At 47.5% G+C, this 17,380-nt stretch overlaps 8 protein-coding genes across 8 annotated transcripts; 6 read left to right on the forward strand and 2 right to left on the reverse strand.

Annotated features, from left to right (window-relative positions):
* Positions 1-211: 211 nt before the first annotated feature.
* On the forward strand, positions 212-1,166 carry N7447_003232 (ankyrin repeat domain-containing protein; the record flags this gene model as incomplete). The annotated part of the gene is made up of 2 exons (XM_057227507.1): positions 212-260; positions 526-1,166. 2 exons carry the CDS (start codon positions 212-214, stop codon positions 1,164-1,166), a joined length of 690 nt encoding a protein of 229 aa, XP_057086848.1.
* Positions 1,167-1,938: 772 nt separating this feature from the next.
* On the forward strand, positions 1,939-2,713 carry N7447_003233 (uncharacterized protein; the record flags this gene model as incomplete). Its single annotated transcript, XM_057227508.1, has 2 exons — positions 1,939-2,350; positions 2,412-2,713. The coding sequence occupies 2 exons, from the start codon at positions 1,939-1,941 to the stop codon at positions 2,711-2,713; spliced, it is 714 nt and encodes a 237-aa protein (XP_057086849.1).
* A 168-nt stretch (positions 2,714-2,881) lies between these two features.
* N7447_003234 (putative MFS transporter) lies at positions 2,882-4,507 on the reverse strand (the record flags this gene model as incomplete). Its single annotated transcript, XM_057227509.1, has 4 exons — positions 2,882-3,233; positions 3,287-3,931; positions 3,989-4,250; positions 4,303-4,507. 4 exons carry the CDS (start codon positions 4,505-4,507, stop codon positions 2,882-2,884), a joined length of 1,464 nt encoding a protein of 487 aa, XP_057086850.1.
* A 1,122-nt stretch (positions 4,508-5,629) lies between these two features.
* Positions 5,630-7,271, forward strand: N7447_003235 (CRAL-TRIO domain-containing protein; the record flags this gene model as incomplete). Its single annotated transcript, XM_057227510.1, has 4 exons — positions 5,630-6,388; positions 6,446-6,487; positions 6,556-6,655; positions 6,736-7,271. The coding sequence occupies 4 exons, from the start codon at positions 5,630-5,632 to the stop codon at positions 7,269-7,271; spliced, it is 1,437 nt and encodes a 478-aa protein (XP_057086851.1).
* A 184-nt stretch (positions 7,272-7,455) lies between these two features.
* On the forward strand, positions 7,456-9,825 carry N7447_003236 (putative C6 transcription factor; the record flags this gene model as incomplete). Its single annotated transcript, XM_057227511.1, has 5 exons — positions 7,456-7,494; positions 7,535-8,546; positions 8,597-9,014; positions 9,069-9,357; positions 9,424-9,825. 5 exons carry the CDS (start codon positions 7,456-7,458, stop codon positions 9,823-9,825), a joined length of 2,160 nt encoding a protein of 719 aa, XP_057086852.1.
* Positions 9,826-10,919: 1,094 nt separating this feature from the next.
* N7447_003237 (transcription factor domain-containing protein) lies at positions 10,920-12,593 on the forward strand (the record flags this gene model as incomplete). The annotated part of the gene is made up of 4 exons (XM_057227512.1): positions 10,920-11,401; positions 11,463-11,876; positions 11,939-12,177; positions 12,229-12,593. The coding sequence occupies 4 exons, from the start codon at positions 10,920-10,922 to the stop codon at positions 12,591-12,593; spliced, it is 1,500 nt and encodes a 499-aa protein (XP_057086853.1).
* Positions 12,594-13,724: 1,131 nt separating this feature from the next.
* Positions 13,725-15,881, forward strand: rglB (polysaccharide lyase family 4 protein; the record flags this gene model as incomplete). The annotated part of the gene is made up of 3 exons (XM_057227513.1): positions 13,725-14,382; positions 14,449-14,615; positions 14,664-15,881. 3 exons carry the CDS (start codon positions 13,725-13,727, stop codon positions 15,879-15,881), a joined length of 2,043 nt encoding a protein of 680 aa, XP_057086854.1.
* A 594-nt stretch (positions 15,882-16,475) lies between these two features.
* N7447_003239 (hydrophobin family protein) lies at positions 16,476-17,005 on the reverse strand (the record flags this gene model as incomplete). The annotated part of the gene is made up of 3 exons (XM_057227514.1): positions 16,476-16,532; positions 16,586-16,671; positions 16,726-17,005. 3 exons carry the CDS (start codon positions 17,003-17,005, stop codon positions 16,476-16,478), a joined length of 423 nt encoding a protein of 140 aa, XP_057086855.1.
* Positions 17,006-17,380: the final 375 nt, after the last annotated feature.

Raw genomic sequence — 17,380 nt, forward strand, 5'->3', positions numbered from 1 at the left:
CAAGAGATTCTTTCAAGAGCTTTCTGCCGATGAAACTGCTTTATTCGAGGCTACTACCCGATCGCAACAGCTGATTGATGACCTTCAAAATATCGACAACCAGCAAAAGAGCAAAATTTCGAGAAAAATTGCCCTAAAGCTAAAGGCCTTTGTTGCGGGTGTTGAGTAGTATGGCGGGGCCTTGGATGTCGTGGCAGGTTGAGTCTCGCTGATGAGTCCTATTTGGGCATCCGTGAGAGTTGTTCTCAAGGCAAGTTCCTGTATGTCATTTATGCTTTTCGTCCAACCCGTGGAGAGTTATGAACAAAATCCTGATGTGCGCAGATCGCGGGCGAGTATAGCGAATACTTTGACAAGATCTTGGACATGTTCGAAATTGGATATATTTTTTCGTGTCTTCGTCGGTATCCACTTCTATACGGAGATAACCAAGTGCTTCGCGATTTGCGGTAGATATTTTCCAGTCAATTGGTCGTAGCGTCGTTTACGGGGATGCTAGACCTGATTCGCTCACTGGTTCGAAAGGTGCCAGGGTCAATGACGAGAATGACAAGGGAACTGACAATCTGGATTCTGTGAAGCTTCTCCTGTGGCTTGGAGCAGATTTCAATGCCAAAGGAGGGAAGCATCGAAATGCAATTAATGCAGCGAGCGCGGGAGGTCAGGTCAAGGTCGTTCAATGTCTGCTCGATGCCGGTGTGGATATCGAATTCTTGGACGGCCACTATGGAAATAGTGTGCAGATGGCTGCATTTGCCGAACACGCAGACGTACTACGTCTACTAGCGGAGGCAGGAGTGGATGTCAATGCTACTAGCGCATATCAGGGAACGGCGCTCGTTTCAGCCGCTCAAAATGCCCACGCGGGGATTGTTCAGCTGCTGTTTGAGTTGGGGGTGCCAACCGGGGATACCTACGAGGTGGTTGAAGTTGTCAACCTCCTGATTGAAAATGGGGCAGTTACAGACAATTGCAGCACCATTTCAACAAATCCCTGCTGCACACCCTTGGAGGCTGCAGCCGTGAAGGGGAATCTGGATATGGTTCGTCTGTGGCTTGATCTGGGTGCCGATGTGAATATCATAAACGATAAGAAGTACGGAACATCTCTAATTGCAGCTTGTCGGCTAAAAGTCAGGTATTCTTGTTGCGGAGTTCTTGCTTGAATCTGGGGCAGACATCAATGCAGTATAAAACTTGTAACAGTGGTACTTTACTTTACTAGAGTGGCTTTGCGTTTTTAGGTAGCTAGGTGATGTCCATAGGCCGTCGGCCTTTTGGGCGGGAACGCTAAGGGTCAAACTGCCATTAGAATGCCTGCATTCTCACAAATATCCCGGAAACGCCTCACCACTGCCTAATCTCACTTCTTGCGACCCGAGACCATCCAACAGTGTGGAGTCACCAGATTAACATATGCCCACCGTAGATTCTGGTGTTGCAGGACGAACTAAGTCATATATCGGCAAATGTTAACAATACGAACAATTCCGCTGCCTGAGTCCACTATACACTGGGGGCCTTCCTGGAAGTTCTCCGATAATGGTCTCGCTATGCACACTATTTTTACACCTTGAGTGTTTCCCTGTTTTTTTTGAGACAAAGAGCAAGGCGTCCAATTACCCGTTTACTTGACAGATACTCGACAGTAGATGTGGAGGTAACGTTATGAGCTGGCCTGAACCCTTTGTCTCACTTAGCAGAAACCGCCCCACTAATACTGGTCACATGTGGGACAGCGACAATCTTTTTCCCACTTTGATTCTCCCAAAATATACTACTTCGTACGGAGTAATTCGGCTATAGACCCGTCGCAGTAAGATCTGTATAAAACCCAAGTTTGGCCCTCGAGTTAGGTTCTTGAAATCCACAGTACCTCTTACAGTCAAAACCCCTGGCAGCTTCTTTCGTTTTGTGCCCAGCTCCAGGATTGTCAAAATGGATTTTCTCGAAGTCATCACTTTGTTCTCTTTCTTCTTTACTGTTGTCGTGGCATTCCCCCAGCAGACTGCCGCAGGTACAACAACCGTGCCTCCAGCGACAATCACCAAGGCTGCGTCGCTCAGCTGCTCGGACGGGAAGACAGCGGTATACACGACGGATTGTACCATGGGAACTCCCACGTCCTACTGCGCTAGCCCGGAGCCCCCAATTCAGTGCTCAGAGGGGTACTTCCCCTCAGTTTGGCACCCAGGTCATTGCATGGAGCAGTCGACCTGTTTCCCGCTTGATGCATCCTGGATCACGACCGAGTGCTCGCATGGGGCGATCCCTTGGACAACCTCGACCTTGTATGAGGGTACCTTGGCAGGAGGAGAGTCGACTATTATCAGTGGTGAGTCCTTCCTCCGTCATTGTTTTCCCTGTTCATTTCGCCCCAAGTATATGCCTTACCAAAATATAGCATGTAGACAATGTGACTAACATACTTCGTTTATATAAAGCCGTTTCCTGCTCTTGCGCCAAAAACCAATGGTATAGCATGACTATGCTCCCAGGCGCATCAACTGTGGATACTTTCTGCATGCCCTCAAGCTCTTGTCCAGCAGGTATGACAACCTCAGTCTCAACCAATACGTACTGCGCAACGGCGCCGGCAAGCGTGTGCTCAGATATTCCCCTGGAAACGAACTATTGCAGGTGCGAATCTGCAGCGCAGACCCCTGTATATCCCGACTCTGTTGGGGCAGCTCCAACCGGATGTAGATTGTGATCCAAAGGAAAATGACCCTTCACATAAGATGCTTTAGTCAAGACCATTTGGATGCCTAGATTGCTGTAACCTCAAGACCGGGAGATACAGTGAGTTGTAGCTGACATGGATGTGCTTGGGGGAGATGTGTGACTCAGACTCAAATGTATATATCTATTGAAGAATCTCTCAATAAAACCAGCGGAAGCTGTCGCACGCAGGCCCATCCTTGAGAAATTCCGTAGGAATATCCCGTGCCTTGAGATGAACACCTTGCAGTCGGTCTCTCTTCCTATTATCCGCCATCATCCAGAGCCCAAGACAGAGTGTCAAGATAATACCAACCCCACCAAATGACGCCGTGGTGATTAAAGCTGGAAGATAATTAGGCGCATCTTGCTTGCGAAAGATATTCGAGCTGACAACCCCCATCAAGTTCGCCAATGGGACCGCAATACTCGTTAGTACCACGCGGCGCCCTTCATTCGCAGTGTTGTTGTTATACCAAGCGTCGAGAAGAACGGAAGGCGCAGATGTACCCCTAAATAATATCAGCTCTGTGTCTCTTGTGGTTAAATGAAGAAAGAAACCGACCAGGTCATCAGAAATGAAGCGAAATAAGCCACATTTAGATCCTGCTGCACATCGATAGTCGCATAAATCACGAACCCCACGAAGGTGAATAAGAAACCGAGTGCAATGAATGGGAATCTCCATCTCGTCCAGTCACTGCTGAAGGCCAAGATGAGGAGAACCGCAGCACCGGAGATATTGGGGGCGACAGTGAATAGGTTGGTCTTCACGGTACTGTATCCAAGGCGCTGGATAATCACTGGGAGAAAAAGCTGAACAGCTTGCAGCGGAACACCCAGGCAAACTTGGATAGCTAAAATCACCCAACTAGTTCCATGTTTGAATACTCGGAATGCATCCCGGATGTCGAGCTTTTCATTGACCACAGAAGAGCTATCAATCTGCAAACGAAGGTATGCGAGTTCTTTCTCTTCGGGTGTTAGAAATGTTGCCTCGGATGCTGACCGAGGCAGATACCAGAGTGCAAATAGTGCAAAAAGGATCGTCCCTGCGCCTTCGATCAAGAACAAGTACCGCCAAGGGGCCAATGGGCCCGTGTTGATACGGAAGATTCCAAATGCCAGCAAGCCAGAGAAGGCCGAGGCAATGGTTTGAGCAGCGTAGAAGATCGCCAGTCGGCGGGCTAGCTCTCCCCGGCGGTAGAAACTGGGTCTGAATCAGGGGTGATTCAATATTTCAATAGGTTGAAAGGGGTGAACGTACGTTGTTTGATAATAGATCACCAATGGAAAAAAGGCGCTCTCGGCCATACCCAAAAACCATCTAATAGCCAAGAGACCACCGAAGTTGAACACAGTGACAACAAGAATCGTACAAATACCAAAGGCAAGCATCATGCAGGGCAGCACAATATTTGGTCCATATTTTTTCCCTAGAAGACCGAGGAAAGGTGCAGTCAAAACGTAAGGGACAAAGAAAATGCTCAGAAGCAGGTTATACTGATTGCCCTTGAGTGAGAGTGATTCTGTTGTAATTGTTAATGCGGCACTCTTCACTGATGAGTTCTGTTGACGTACCTTCAAGTCCAGCGGTCTTAGCATTTCCTAAATTGGACTTATCCAGACTGTTGAACAGATACATGATCGCTAACACAGGAAGGAGTCGAAGATCAAATTTCCAGACCAATGCCCGCTCCGCTTGAGGGTCGATTTCCACACTTGATATAGTAACTGGTACATCTTGTTTTGAAGATAGGTGACTCGATTCGAATTCAGTAGACATGGTTACGATGGAATGCAATATTTCCAAAGGATTTCTAGTTTATTCAAGATCGTTGGGGATATATACCCATATATATCTATATCATGACACAAAAGATAAGAAATACACACTAAGCTTAATGAGTCTTGGCTGATAAGGCTTCAAATCCTGACGGAAAGTCGCCGAGGCCCACTTCCCTGACACTTGAATGTAGAATGCTTCCATTATAACTGAGATGGAAAAAGACATTTTCCATCTCAGTTATAATGGAAGCATTCTTCACTACAGCCAGAAGATATTAGTCAATATAAGAATTGAGGGTAGAAGGTAATGAGCACATTTTGCGACTGGTCTGAGCGCAAGCCCTCGATAACGTATTTATATTGCTAAGATAGATAACCAAAGCGTAAAGAGCGGGATATATCTTAAGCTGTTGAACTCTTTAAAGTCATCACCGTCTGGAATTTAGGCAAAAATCTACCGGCTTTTACCCGCCCCAGATTGATAAAACATTCATTCCTATGTCTGAAGGGGATGTCACCATAGGTATTTTCCAAGCAACCACGTCATCGATCAATGGGATACGAATTATACGATGTAGATGTATATAACCTCGATTTTTTAGCCTAGGGTAATTTCAGGGAAGTAGATGGACGAGAATACATACATCAAGTCTACGTATGGGGCCAGGAAAACACTTCCTACTATACAATTAGCCTCTTCATTTTTCTACATCATAATTCTGCGAGAATGAGGCGAAAGTCCCAAATCCTAAAATTCATTTTTACCACATGTTCACGGTACTTGAGACCGAGGGCCCGAGCCTTCCCTTATGAAATGTTGCTGAAACTTGGGAAGCTGGCTATTTGGTCTATGTCATGGCGATCATCACTGCGATCGACCAAACCCTCACAGAGAGGGGCAAGCTTGTTCCCCGATTTCTGGGGACCGAGGTAGAGTCTATGATATGAGGGGTTTCATGTGGATCTGCGATGATCATCTACTTGATTTATATGGCTTCCGCCTTTGATACGCTTTCGACCTTTGGGGGATCTTTGTTAAGACCAGGGAATACCCCGCGATTTAGACGATTTATTCAACCTCGACCTCAACCCGTTTTTTGCACGTCCAAGTCAGAGAACAATGACTTCTAATGGTCCCAAGCCCGGCTTCTTGGGCAACATCAACAAGGATCAGGAAGCTAAATTACAAAAGCTTTGGTCCCTTCTGCTCAAGGCAGGCGAAACATCCTTAAGCAGTGATATTTCCAATGACTATGCGGAGCATGTCAGCTTAACTCAACCCCAGAGACGGCTGTCCCTGCTCGGTCGCACACAGAGCAACGTCTCGGAAAAAGTCATCCCCACCCCGAATACACCATATCACCAAAATATTATGAAATCTCTTGGAGAAATGGGGGCTGGGATAACTGAATCCAACGCTATCAAAAAGGCCCTCTCGGAGATCACACCTACTGAGCTTCGTACGGGAGTGCTTGACACTCTCAAACACGACCACCCCGATGCCGTGCTTCTGCGCTTCCTCCGCGCTCGCAAATGGGATGTTCCCAAGTCATTTGCAATGATGATGGAAGCAGTCGTTTGGCGAGTCAAGGAGATGCACGTAGATGAAGATGTGATGGCAAAGGGAGAGCTCCATGCCCTTAAGCAGACCCAAGACAAATCCAGCGCAAGTGAACGGAAAGCTGGGAATGACTTTTTGTCTCAAATGCGCATGGGAAAAAGTTACGTGCATGGCGTTGATAGGGTGGGTCGCCCAATCGTGATGGTAAGAGTCCGCTTGCACAAGCCTGGGGATCAGAGTGAAGAATCTTTGGAGCGATATATTGTCCATGTGATTGAATCAGTGCGACTTGTATTGAACCCTTCCGTTGAGACTGCAGTAAGTATTCTTTTTTGAGGGCGGCAAGGTGGAACGATGTCACTGACTCCAGGTCAGGCTGTCCTATTTGATATGACAGGCTTTGGACTGTCCAATATGGTATGTCACTGTCTTCTGTCCATGTAGCATCTCCGCCAATGGTTGAATAGCTGACCATTACTGGTTAGGAATATCCTCCCGTGAAATTCATTCTCAGGTGTTTCGAAGCGAACTATCCTGAATGTTTGGGAATAATGCTTATTCATAATGCCCCGTGGGTGTTTTCAGGTCAGTTAATAGTTATTATTGTGGCCAAAGATACCCTCGCTTGTCTCTTGTGCCTTTGTGGACTCACTGTTGGATTGTAGGAATTTGGCGACTCATTCGAGGCTGGATGGATCCTGAAATTGCTGCCAAGGTTGAGTTCACAAATAGCGTCGCCGACCTCGAGAAATTCATCCCCCGGGATCAGATCGTGGAAGAGGTGGGTGGTGACGAGAAGTGGTCATACAGATACGTTGAGCCCAGTTCCATCGAGAACTCAAAGATGGATGATACTACAACACGGGACGCCTTGAAAGGAGAGCGGCAAGCTATTGGTGAAGAATTCTTAGCTGCCACATCTGCGTGGATCAATGCGACCAAATCTAAGGACACGACGCATATCGGTTCCAGCGAAAGCGAAAGAGCGTATTTAGCTGAGCGACTTCGGGTTAACCACTGGAAACTGGACCCCTATGTCCGGGCTCGTCTTCTCCTGGACCGCACTAAGGTCCTTCAGGACGGTGGCAAGGTTGAATTTTATCCCAAGGTTCCTGGGGAGAGTGACATGGAAATGACCAAGGCATTGGAGGTGGAACATTTAGAGCGGATTGAGAATACCGTACCATCCACGTTGTCCTAAATATTGATGAATTCTGGGTGTTATCTGGTTACAATTTAGGTAATAAAATCGTTAGGATAATATCAACTCAGTGGCGCTTGACTTTATAAATCATTGCCCCCGGAAATGTTCTCTAAAACAATAGAACCTACGCAGTTTCACGGAGAATATGTTTTCTACCTAAATGGCGTAGATACAAGAATATATGCAAGCTACTCTATTACACATCTTACTTGGGTGTTTTGTAAGATCATGCTACTACAGGTGCCGGTCTCGACCTTTAGTCATCCAACTCCGAGCTCCGAGGACCGAGCTCCGATAACCACCTACATGTATTGGCTTTCGACTGCCATTCCCTAGTCATACCAGGTGTCCATGCAATGGCAACCACCCGCCGTAATGGTCAATTAGCATCTTGCGAGTCATGTCGTAGTTCAAAGTTGCGATGTGATCATTTAAGTCCTATCTGTGGACGCTGTGAGCGCCGCGGTCTTCAATGCATCTATCACCCGGCACCACTAACGCAGCCCCTCACTGGAATACGCCCCGAAAAGAAACGCCGCGTCGTGTTTGAATCAGACCCTTCCAGCAACGTCAATCGAATGCAAAATGAGAACGAGGCCTGGACGCGGAAAAAAGCATCAGTCTCGGCCCCAGGGTTTCTGGGGCAAACTAGTTACTCCGATGCGTTCACAGATACCAGAAATGAACTCCTTGTCGGATTCCCATGCCTCACTAGTCATGATAAGTTTCCCATCGACCAAAGGCGGATCAATCTCGGTGCCCAGGTCTTGGCGCTACTGGAGAACCTCCCATTTTATAGAGATGTGGTCACCGCTCGATTCAAGATATGGAAGGGATGGAGTCTTGGCTGGCCAGTTACGAACATGATTTTCACTGCCGTTGAGAAGATGTGGACCTCACTAGAATCTGCGCATATGGACACAAGGCAACGCGCTTTGTTCTTGTCTAAAAGCCTCTTTGAAACGCATGGCCGAGCACTTGAGGTACACCCTTCGATGACCTGGGAGGACTTCCAGTCTGCGGCTGCCGGAAGATGGGAGCTGATTGGGATGCTCTTCACTCTGACAGGCCTAGCCACTGACTGGGTCCCCCATGATGACCCTATCTTCATGCGTCAGAATACGATGGATCCGAAAAGTTTGGCTATAACCGCAACTGCTGTAGGGGACATATGTCTTCAGTTCTGCGATAGTACTGGAATTGTGAATGACATTGTAGCCTGGCTGCTGTTGCACCAGGTCACACTTTTAGCAATAGTCTATGGTGAAAGTGGTCTGTTATCCCATTCTTTGCCTGCCATCATCGTCTAACGGAGTTCCTAGACTTTCGACCATGGAGAAAGTTAGGAGAATTATCGACAACGGTATTTGCACTCGGGCTTCACCAGGACTCTAGCACCAAGGCTCCATTTTTTCTTTCTGAGATGCGAAAAAGAACCATGGTCGCGGCCTATTCAGTGGACAAAATGCTTGCCACTTTCCTGGGTCGCCCGCCGCTCATCAGCTGGCGCTACTGTGATATTCAAATGCCACTTGACTTGAGCATTGAGGAGATTTTCGCAGACTCAGTCATTCGTAATGCGGCAATCGCGCGACTGGATGAGAAGACTGGATGGAATCTAGAATCAAGCTTGACGAAGGGCACGTGGCCACGAATTGCCTTGATCACCAGCGTTCTCCGTGAAAGGGTCTTGGAACTTTCACTAAGTTGCCAGCTCGAGAATCTTTGTGAAAGAGTCGAGTACGCTGATATTTCAATATCCTGTCAAATATAGGGTTAGGCTGACATTCTCAGGCAGCTTTCACGCGAATCCCGCCAATTACGACAGGGACTGCCAGAATTCCTCCATTGGAAACCTGATATTGACGGGGTGGCACTTCCCAGGGTAGAACATGATCTCCTTTTCGAGATTCATGTAGAGTTTCTCCACAACGAGTTCCTGCTCTACCAGACCCTTGGTAAACGCACTCAGACACAGCCCGAGGCAATGATTAGTATCGCTCGAGAGATACTCAAAGCATTAGTCACTATGATTTCCCAGAAGACTCGCTCTAGACAGCCCATCAAAGACTTTGCTATTAATGTAAGTTAAGTATGTGTTTTTATCATGGCAGAAGGCTGGAATGCTGAAATCTCAAAACACATTTAGGTGTTCTTGCCGGGACTCCCTTCTGCCGGTGTTCTCTGTGCAGAATTACTTCGTCGATCCCGATCAACGGTGACAAGCACTTTTCCGGGCTTTCCTCGCTCAGAGACCATTCAAAATTTGACCCTTTTCGCGGCATATTTAGACACCATGATTAATCCCCATGATGGTAACTACCGTGTGGCACAGCAAAGTCAGAGGGCAATCCGCCATGTCTTGGACCAAGTCCTCTCCACGGAAGGGCCATCCTCTGTCATAGAAAACACTGGAGCTAGTGAACCGATTGATGATGCGAACTTGCTTGACGGTGCGAATTTGGACGATCATGACTTATTTCTTGGTTGGCTTGATGGCAATATGCAACACATGTCCGACTCTTGGCTCGGATGGGTTAATTTCACTTGAATATTCAATCCTATGCAAATAGGGATAAATTCCGGCGATATTAATTGCATCGGCATTTCAAGAAGTAGATGCTCTGGAAAGGCTCCAGGGGCTGTTCGATGTACATTGTAGATAAGCTGGCCAACCGGAAGCGGAGCCGACCCCGCAATGTCCGAGGACATAGTTAATTACTTGAGGCATGTAAGATCTGGTCACGTGGGGACCTGCGCTTCCGGTCACACTAGTCTCCTGTAACTCTCGTGGTCTCGGATAGAGTCCCGAACTTTCCATGTCCCTTCGTTTCCAAACTTCCTGCAATTGTCATCATGGACCACTCGGCATCTCAATCCCACCCTAGAACAAAACGTCGGAAGATTGCTGTTGCCTGTGATGACTGTCGAGGAAGAAAAGTTCGCTGTGATGGGATACAACCGGGTATGTCCTTATGGGTGCAAACGGAATGCCACCCGTACTGACTCAATAAAGTGTGTGGGCCATGTAGCAAGAGGACCGACCAGGGGCTCCGATGTGTTTATACAGGAGAGTTGGAGAAGAAGCGAGCCAGGCAAACGTAAACGCTATCAGTTCTACAGCTAAATCAGCTTCCGTTTGCTAATCTCTGTTCCGGTAGTTATATATCCAGGTTAGAGAGTCGGATCCAACAACTTGAAAGCCCCCAACACTCCGAGAAGAGCCATAGATCAGAAAGCACGCCGGTTGGTATATCATCATACTTTAGCTCCACTCTCTAACAGTTCGATTTATAGCAAGCAAATTTGCTATCGCCGACATCTGGTCATATCCAGCCCGAAACGCCTGGAAACTATACCCGGAGCATCCATAGCCCAGGAGATATATCCACACCCACAGGTCAGCAAGATGGGGTAAATGCGATGATGGGTGCTGTAGAGGGAGAACGACCTAGTCAAGGTTTCTTCGGAAGCTCCAGCGCAGCAGGGTTCATGCGCCAAATTAGAACTGCGGTCGACAGGAGAGTCGCATCACCTCACCGAAGATCTTCGGTTCCTCATCTGGCTGCTCCTTCAAGTCTGATGCCGACGCGGAGCGAAAGAAACCAGTCTTCGGTGGCCAACTATGTGCTCCCCCCGCGAAAAATGGCAGATAGCCTCATGGAAGTTTACTGGGAATGTGTCTTCCCTTTATATCCATTTCTTGTCCCGGCTGAGATGAAAACAGAGTATACGAAAATATGGACTGGCGATAGCCTGGAATACGATGAAAACATGCTTATGTGCACGCTGAATGTTATATTCGCCTTGGCCAGTCAATTGGCCGATTTTGTCCGACCTAATGAACGAGAAGCATCAGCAGATGCATTCTTCTCCCGGGCGAAAGGCCTGTTTCAATTCAATCTTTGGGATACTGGATCTGCAGGTTTGATTCAATGCTTACTTCTCATGGCCCAATATCTGCAAAGTACAGATTCTGCACATCAATGTTGGATTGTCACAGGGCTCGCGATCCGTAATGCTCAAAGTTTGGGACTCCATCTTCCCCAAAACATTGCCCGCCTTCGGAGTTTCCAAGAGCAACAGCTGGCGCGCAAAATATGGCACGGTTGTATTTTAATGGATCGGTATGTTCAAAATACGCCCTGGCTACTCTCTGGCATGGTTCTGATTTCATTATTCTCAAAGGGTTATATCTATGACATTTGGTCGGCCTCCCATGATCTCAAAGGCCTCTAGTGGGGCGGTTCCCCTGCCAGCCGCCGTTGACGACCAATATATCCCATATGGGTCAAGCAAAGAGGTCTCCCAGCCTCCCGATCGGCCTTCGATGATGGCATTCTACGCTAAATCATTAGAACTTTACGAGGTCATGAACGATGTGCTTCTTAGTCTTTACAAACCAATCTCTGACGATAATGCGGAAGATATCCATGACTTCTATTTCGATAATTCTGCAAGCGAGGGAGAGCGGACTATCTTTGAGCTTGACCGCTCCCTCACTCGATGGACACGAAGCCTTCCTCCGCACCTACGTGGAGATTCTTCCACAGTATCCACAAATCCTATATTTTGCCGCCAAAGCATTGTCTTGCGTGCGAGGTTAGTGGTTTTACTACTGTGTCTCGGGTATCCTGCAATCACTAACCAATGTCTTCCTGTAGGTTTCTACACGTGCGGATACTTTTGTTTCGGCCAACTCTCTCTAAATACTGCGCTGTCCGGGATAATACGACGGCATACCCATTGGTCTCGACGAACGACTCTTTCACCCACCGTGTTGCGCTACAGTGCTCTATCATATGTGTCAAAGCTGCTCAAGAGTCCATCGAATTAATCTACAATAATGTCCCTGCTGACGGGACCGGTGGCCCCCTGCCGGCCTGGTGGTATAACATCCTTTGTTCGTATGCACTTCCCCGGTGTTTCTGTTTCGAGGCTCTGACTTATCCAGACGTCTATACCTCTGCAACTGTCTTAATCGCTGGCCGTTTGTGCGCTGCGATCCTTGCCGAGGTCACAGAAAGCTCGGTTGTCCAGTCCTGGAACCATGCATTGGAAGTTCTTCGAAAATACCAAAGCTATAGCACATCCGCTCGCCGCTGTGTGGCAGCTCTTGAAATTCTTTATGAACAAGTCGCCTCTGAAGGTCTAATGCCGATCAGCCATGTCCCGAGCCATGAGACAGGGGCCAACGCAAGTGCAGGGAATAATATATCCTTTGGCGAAGGAATGAATGCGGCTATCTTGGATAGCTTCGAGTTTCCTGATTTTCAAGATATGTCATGGTTAAACAGTGTTCCAAGCAACTTTTTCTAGATACCTAAAGGCTTGGGCTTACTACACGAATTCACAATCGCCTCTATTCAGGACAATGTCTATTCCGGTAATTTCTTCGTACTTTTACAGTCGGGGCACAGAATATTTGATTATGACAGAGAGTATTATTTCGAAGCAATAAATTGAAAAACGCCAACTCCTACTAGCGCTTGTCCGCACGAGTCGAAATGAAGTGGACTGCCATGATTGGCAGCAAGGCACATCCATCAAGCCGGCGGCGCCACCAAAGCCCAAGGCAGCGACCATATCCGGGAAGTAAAAGGGTCCAGCCTATAGGTAGTATGTTAGCGATCGAACGCATCAATCGAGGTATGATCTTACAAATCCATCAAATTGGCAGAGGTTGAGGATAGCAAAGATCCAGAAGATCCACTGAATACCAACATGCTTAACCATGAATCCCACAAAGAATGGGCCTGCTGGAGTGCCAATCCACTTAATGTTGCGATATTGCCAATCCATCGGACCTTGACCCGGAAAGTCTTCGGGATATGGTCCGAATCCCCATATATCTCTTGACCACCCCTGGTTCTTATTATGTATCCTGACTATTCTAGGTTGTTACTTCTATCAGTTTATCTAGCAAATGATGCAGTTGGTATCTTCTGCTATATTCCGACTTCATCCAGCATGTTTGTTGCCTGATATCTCAGGCCGTCAACACATCTCTCTTGACTTTTATTTTCCTTTCTTTCTCGTTTCTTTCCTGTTGCTCCTACTTCTCTCTTTTTCACTATTGACCAAGTACTTTCACAAAATATCCCCCAAGAACAATCTCGGGCGAACAATGACCGAGAAATTTCTCCGTTCTCCGTCAAACCCCCGCATCCCCAGACTTCCCCGTATAATCCCCGGTGGGGTGCGTTCATGTTGAGTGGGTTTTCTGCAACTTAAGCTTGGAAATCTTTGGTATTCATGGATTCCCAATTGGCGGATCTCAAAATCCGTGTCCAAAGTGAAATGGGACATTTATGCAAATGCTCTTTACGTCCATCAGCAGTCGGCTGATTCGGGGCATTGATTTCCCGACATATTGGGATCAATTATAAAGACATGGCAAGTCATGACGACTTTGTTAAAAAAGGAAAACATTAATTCTCAACACTCCACATGCGGGCTTTGTTGTTGACGGCCTTCACGGCACTGGCTGCTGCTGCAACGGCGCTACATGTCGCAGAAAACCAGACTTACATCACACTCGCCAACGATCGCCTCACAGCTGTTCTTCGGAAGAGTGTTGGTCAGATCGTCGATCTCACTCTTGATGGCCAGGACCTGTTGGGTGCACAGTCTGGATCCACGGGAATCGGCCCATATCTTGACTGTTACTGTATCCCTTCGGGGTTCTACACACCTGGGGCCACATCCCCGAGCATGGAAGTGGTCCAGGGCATAGACTCAACTGGAACCAAATATGGAGGCATGATTCTGAGCGACACATACACTCCAACGGGTCAGCAATTCCAACAGTACTGGTTCCTGCGCGATGGCGAGACTGGATTGCACATGTTCAGTCGATTGGCTTACCATAATGAAACCACACCTCACCTTCGCAATTTACAAGAGCTCCGAACCTTGTTTCGTCCTAATAGTGATCTCTGGACGCATCTGACGTCAAGCGAGGTCCAGACTGCACCACTGCCAAGCAAGGACGCCATTGCGAAGCAGATTGTTGTCCAAGATGCAACGTGGACATTCAACAACACGCCAAGCGATGCGTACTATACTCAATTCTCTGAGTACTTTACTAAATATACATTTTCAAACCGTACGGCCAACCTCATATCGTCCTCGGTTACTGGTTGTTGTGTTGACTAATAGTTGTTTCTTTTAGAATGGAGAAACAATAGTGTTCACGGTCTCTATGCCGATGGCAGCACATCAAACGGGGTAACCTATGGCGCGTGGCTAGTAATGAATACTAAGGTTGGTCATATTGCTCCAATCGTCACTGAGATTGAATCCTATCTAACACATTTATCCCAGGATACATATTATGGTGTAAGCGATATTTGAGCACATTGAAATGCAGGGGCTGACATCTCTTAGGGTCCACTTCATTCTGACTTGACCGTGGATGGTATCGTTTATAACTATATCGTATCAAATCATCATGGAGAGGGCACGCCGAATATCACAAATGGATTTGATCGAACTTTTGGTCCGCAGTTTTACCTTTTCAACGGCGGCAAGGGCTCGGCATCTCTCAAGGAATTGAGATCGGAGGCAGAAGAATTAGCAAATCCTCAGTGGAACGTTGCATTCTATGATTCCATTGCAAAGCATGTCGTTGGATATGCCCCCTCAAGCCAGCGAGGCAGTATTAAGGGGACCGTGAAGCTTCCCAAAGGCGCCGTTCGCCCAATTGCCGTTCTCACTGTCAACGGCCAATACTTCCAAGATAATAGCGCCCTTCCAAACTCCTATCAGTACTGGACGGATATTAACCAAGATGGAAGCTTCAGCATTGATCATGTTAAAGAAGGGAAATACCGACTCACTGTCTACGCAGAGGGCATTTTTGGTGACTTTGTGCGCGACGGAATCATCATACGTGCAGGAAGACAGACTGCACTGCGTGATACTTGGAAGCAAGAGTCGGCGGGAACGGAGGTCTGGCGAATTGGAATTCCCGACAAGTCGTCAGGGGAGTTCCGCCATGGCAATGCGAGAGATTCAACCCATCCGCTCCGTCCTCCCGAGTATCAGATCTATTGGGGAGCTTATGACTGGCGTTCTGATTTCCCTGATGGTATCAACTACACTATTGGTACTAGCGACCCTGCGAGTGATCTTAACACTGCCCATTGGTCAGTCTTCGGGCCAACAGCAAAGGATTCACACGTCGAGTTTGACACAACGTACGACTGGAACATTCATTTCACGCTCAGCTCCAAGCAATTGCGCAAGCGCAAAACAGCCACATTAACCTTACAACTGGCCGCCGCAAAGACCGCAGCAGGCAACACAGATGTGTGGAATCCCGTCGAGCCATACAATAATTTGTCACTAGAAAGCTACATCAACACTCAGGTAAATCCCCTGACTCTCGTAGTTGGGTTTAATCAGTCAAGCAGCTGTATTGTGCGGTCTGCTGTAAGCTGCTACCAGGTTGGGTCAAGAATGGAGTTCCCTGCGGATTGGTTACATGTCGGAGAGAATGTGCTACGATTGCATTTACCTTACAATGGAACGGATACAGAGACTGCTATTCTCCCCGCTACCGTGTATGTGCAATACGATGCTATCCGGTTGGAGCTTCAGTGATGTGACTCCTCCATGGCATGTACCGCGCTTCTAAATCTAGCAAAATGAAACTCATATCCCTTCTTCTACATTGGCCATGATAGTTAGACATTTGGATTTGGAGTCTCGCTCCGATCACTGATCAAATAAGACACATCTTGGTACCTTGTTAGTTGAAATGGCAGCAGTCTATCTAGTACATGAGATTGAATAATTGCGACCCCAGTGAGAGAAAATTGGACTACATCAGGACCCTGTCTCGAAGGCAATTCAAAATTAAGATGCCCTATTGGGAAAATATCAAAGCAAGGACCTGCTATTCTCGATAAAAATAGATACATAAGGTTAAAAGCCCCAGAGACTGGTGACAAACGAAAGACAAATGAATGACAAGATCCGCTCTCGAGGACAGCAACTCCAGAAATGTGAGAACGCTGGCCTAACAAGATCAGATAAAAGAGGCCCTTGGTGATAGGTTTTTCAAGCGTACATATATGTACTTTGCACTGATATCCATTTTTTCGTCTTTCCCGCAGAGCATGCCGCAATTGACAAGGTCGGTGGTGCTCGTTGATATTTCCATGGCGGAAAAGGCTGCATTTGAAGAAATGCAATTTACAGAAGGCTGCCGAAGCTGACACAGGGGGCGGCGACACCGACGAGGTTGCCAGTCTACGAATATTAGTGAGTCTGTTCTTTTGCCATCGCGTTTGGGGAGCACATACAGCCTGGGAGTTGGAGTTCTGGCAGCAGGCAATGTTCTGCTGGCAGTTCTTCTTGAGGAAGTCGCTCAGGCCAACGACGCTAAGGACTATAATATGGTCAGTGTCGCTCTTTAAATCACTAGAGTGGATACATTGCTTACCATTGACAGGGATGTCAAGCTGAGTGCAGCCCTGGCCAATGCCGAGACCCTCGCTGCCAATGGCACCGAGAACGTTGGCGAGAGCACCAATGTTGTTCTGGCTGATACCCTCGTTGTGGTTGACCTTGTTGCAGCACGACATCTTCGCACCATTGCCACACTGGTTCACAGCGTTCTTGATCTCATTCTCGGACTCAGGAGTAACGCCGGCAGCAGCGCCGGAGCCAGGCATGGCCATGGCGGTAGCAGCGAAAAGGAAGGCAGGGACGAAGAACTTCATTTTGTTGGATATTGAAGAACACGGAAAGCGATTGAAAAAGATTGATAGTGGTTGGAAGTCTTGGAAGATGAGAGAGTTGGATGATGGATAGAAAATAATTGGTGGCCGGAAAGATTGTGCCTTTTATAACTTTTCTGATTCTCAGTCTACTCTCATGTTTTATTTTTCTTCATGCTTCTGAGGCAAAAAGCCCTTGGTTTTGATTGGTCTTCGGATATTCCAGCATCTAAGCTCCTAGCCCTGCAGGAGAGTGGATGTCTTTGAGTAACTCGGTCGTGAATTATTGCTTTTGCCCAGCAGAATAGGGCTTGGCGAACATAAATCATCGGCTTTCGAGCGATCCTTGCTCGGCCATACGCTTGAACTTGCATGAAT

The sequence above is a fragment of the Penicillium robsamsonii genome (assembly GCF_028829455.1).
Source record: "Penicillium robsamsonii strain IBT 29466 chromosome Unknown utg000002l_segment0_segment0, whole genome shotgun sequence".
Taxonomy (NCBI): domain Eukaryota; kingdom Fungi; phylum Ascomycota; class Eurotiomycetes; order Eurotiales; family Aspergillaceae; genus Penicillium; species Penicillium robsamsonii.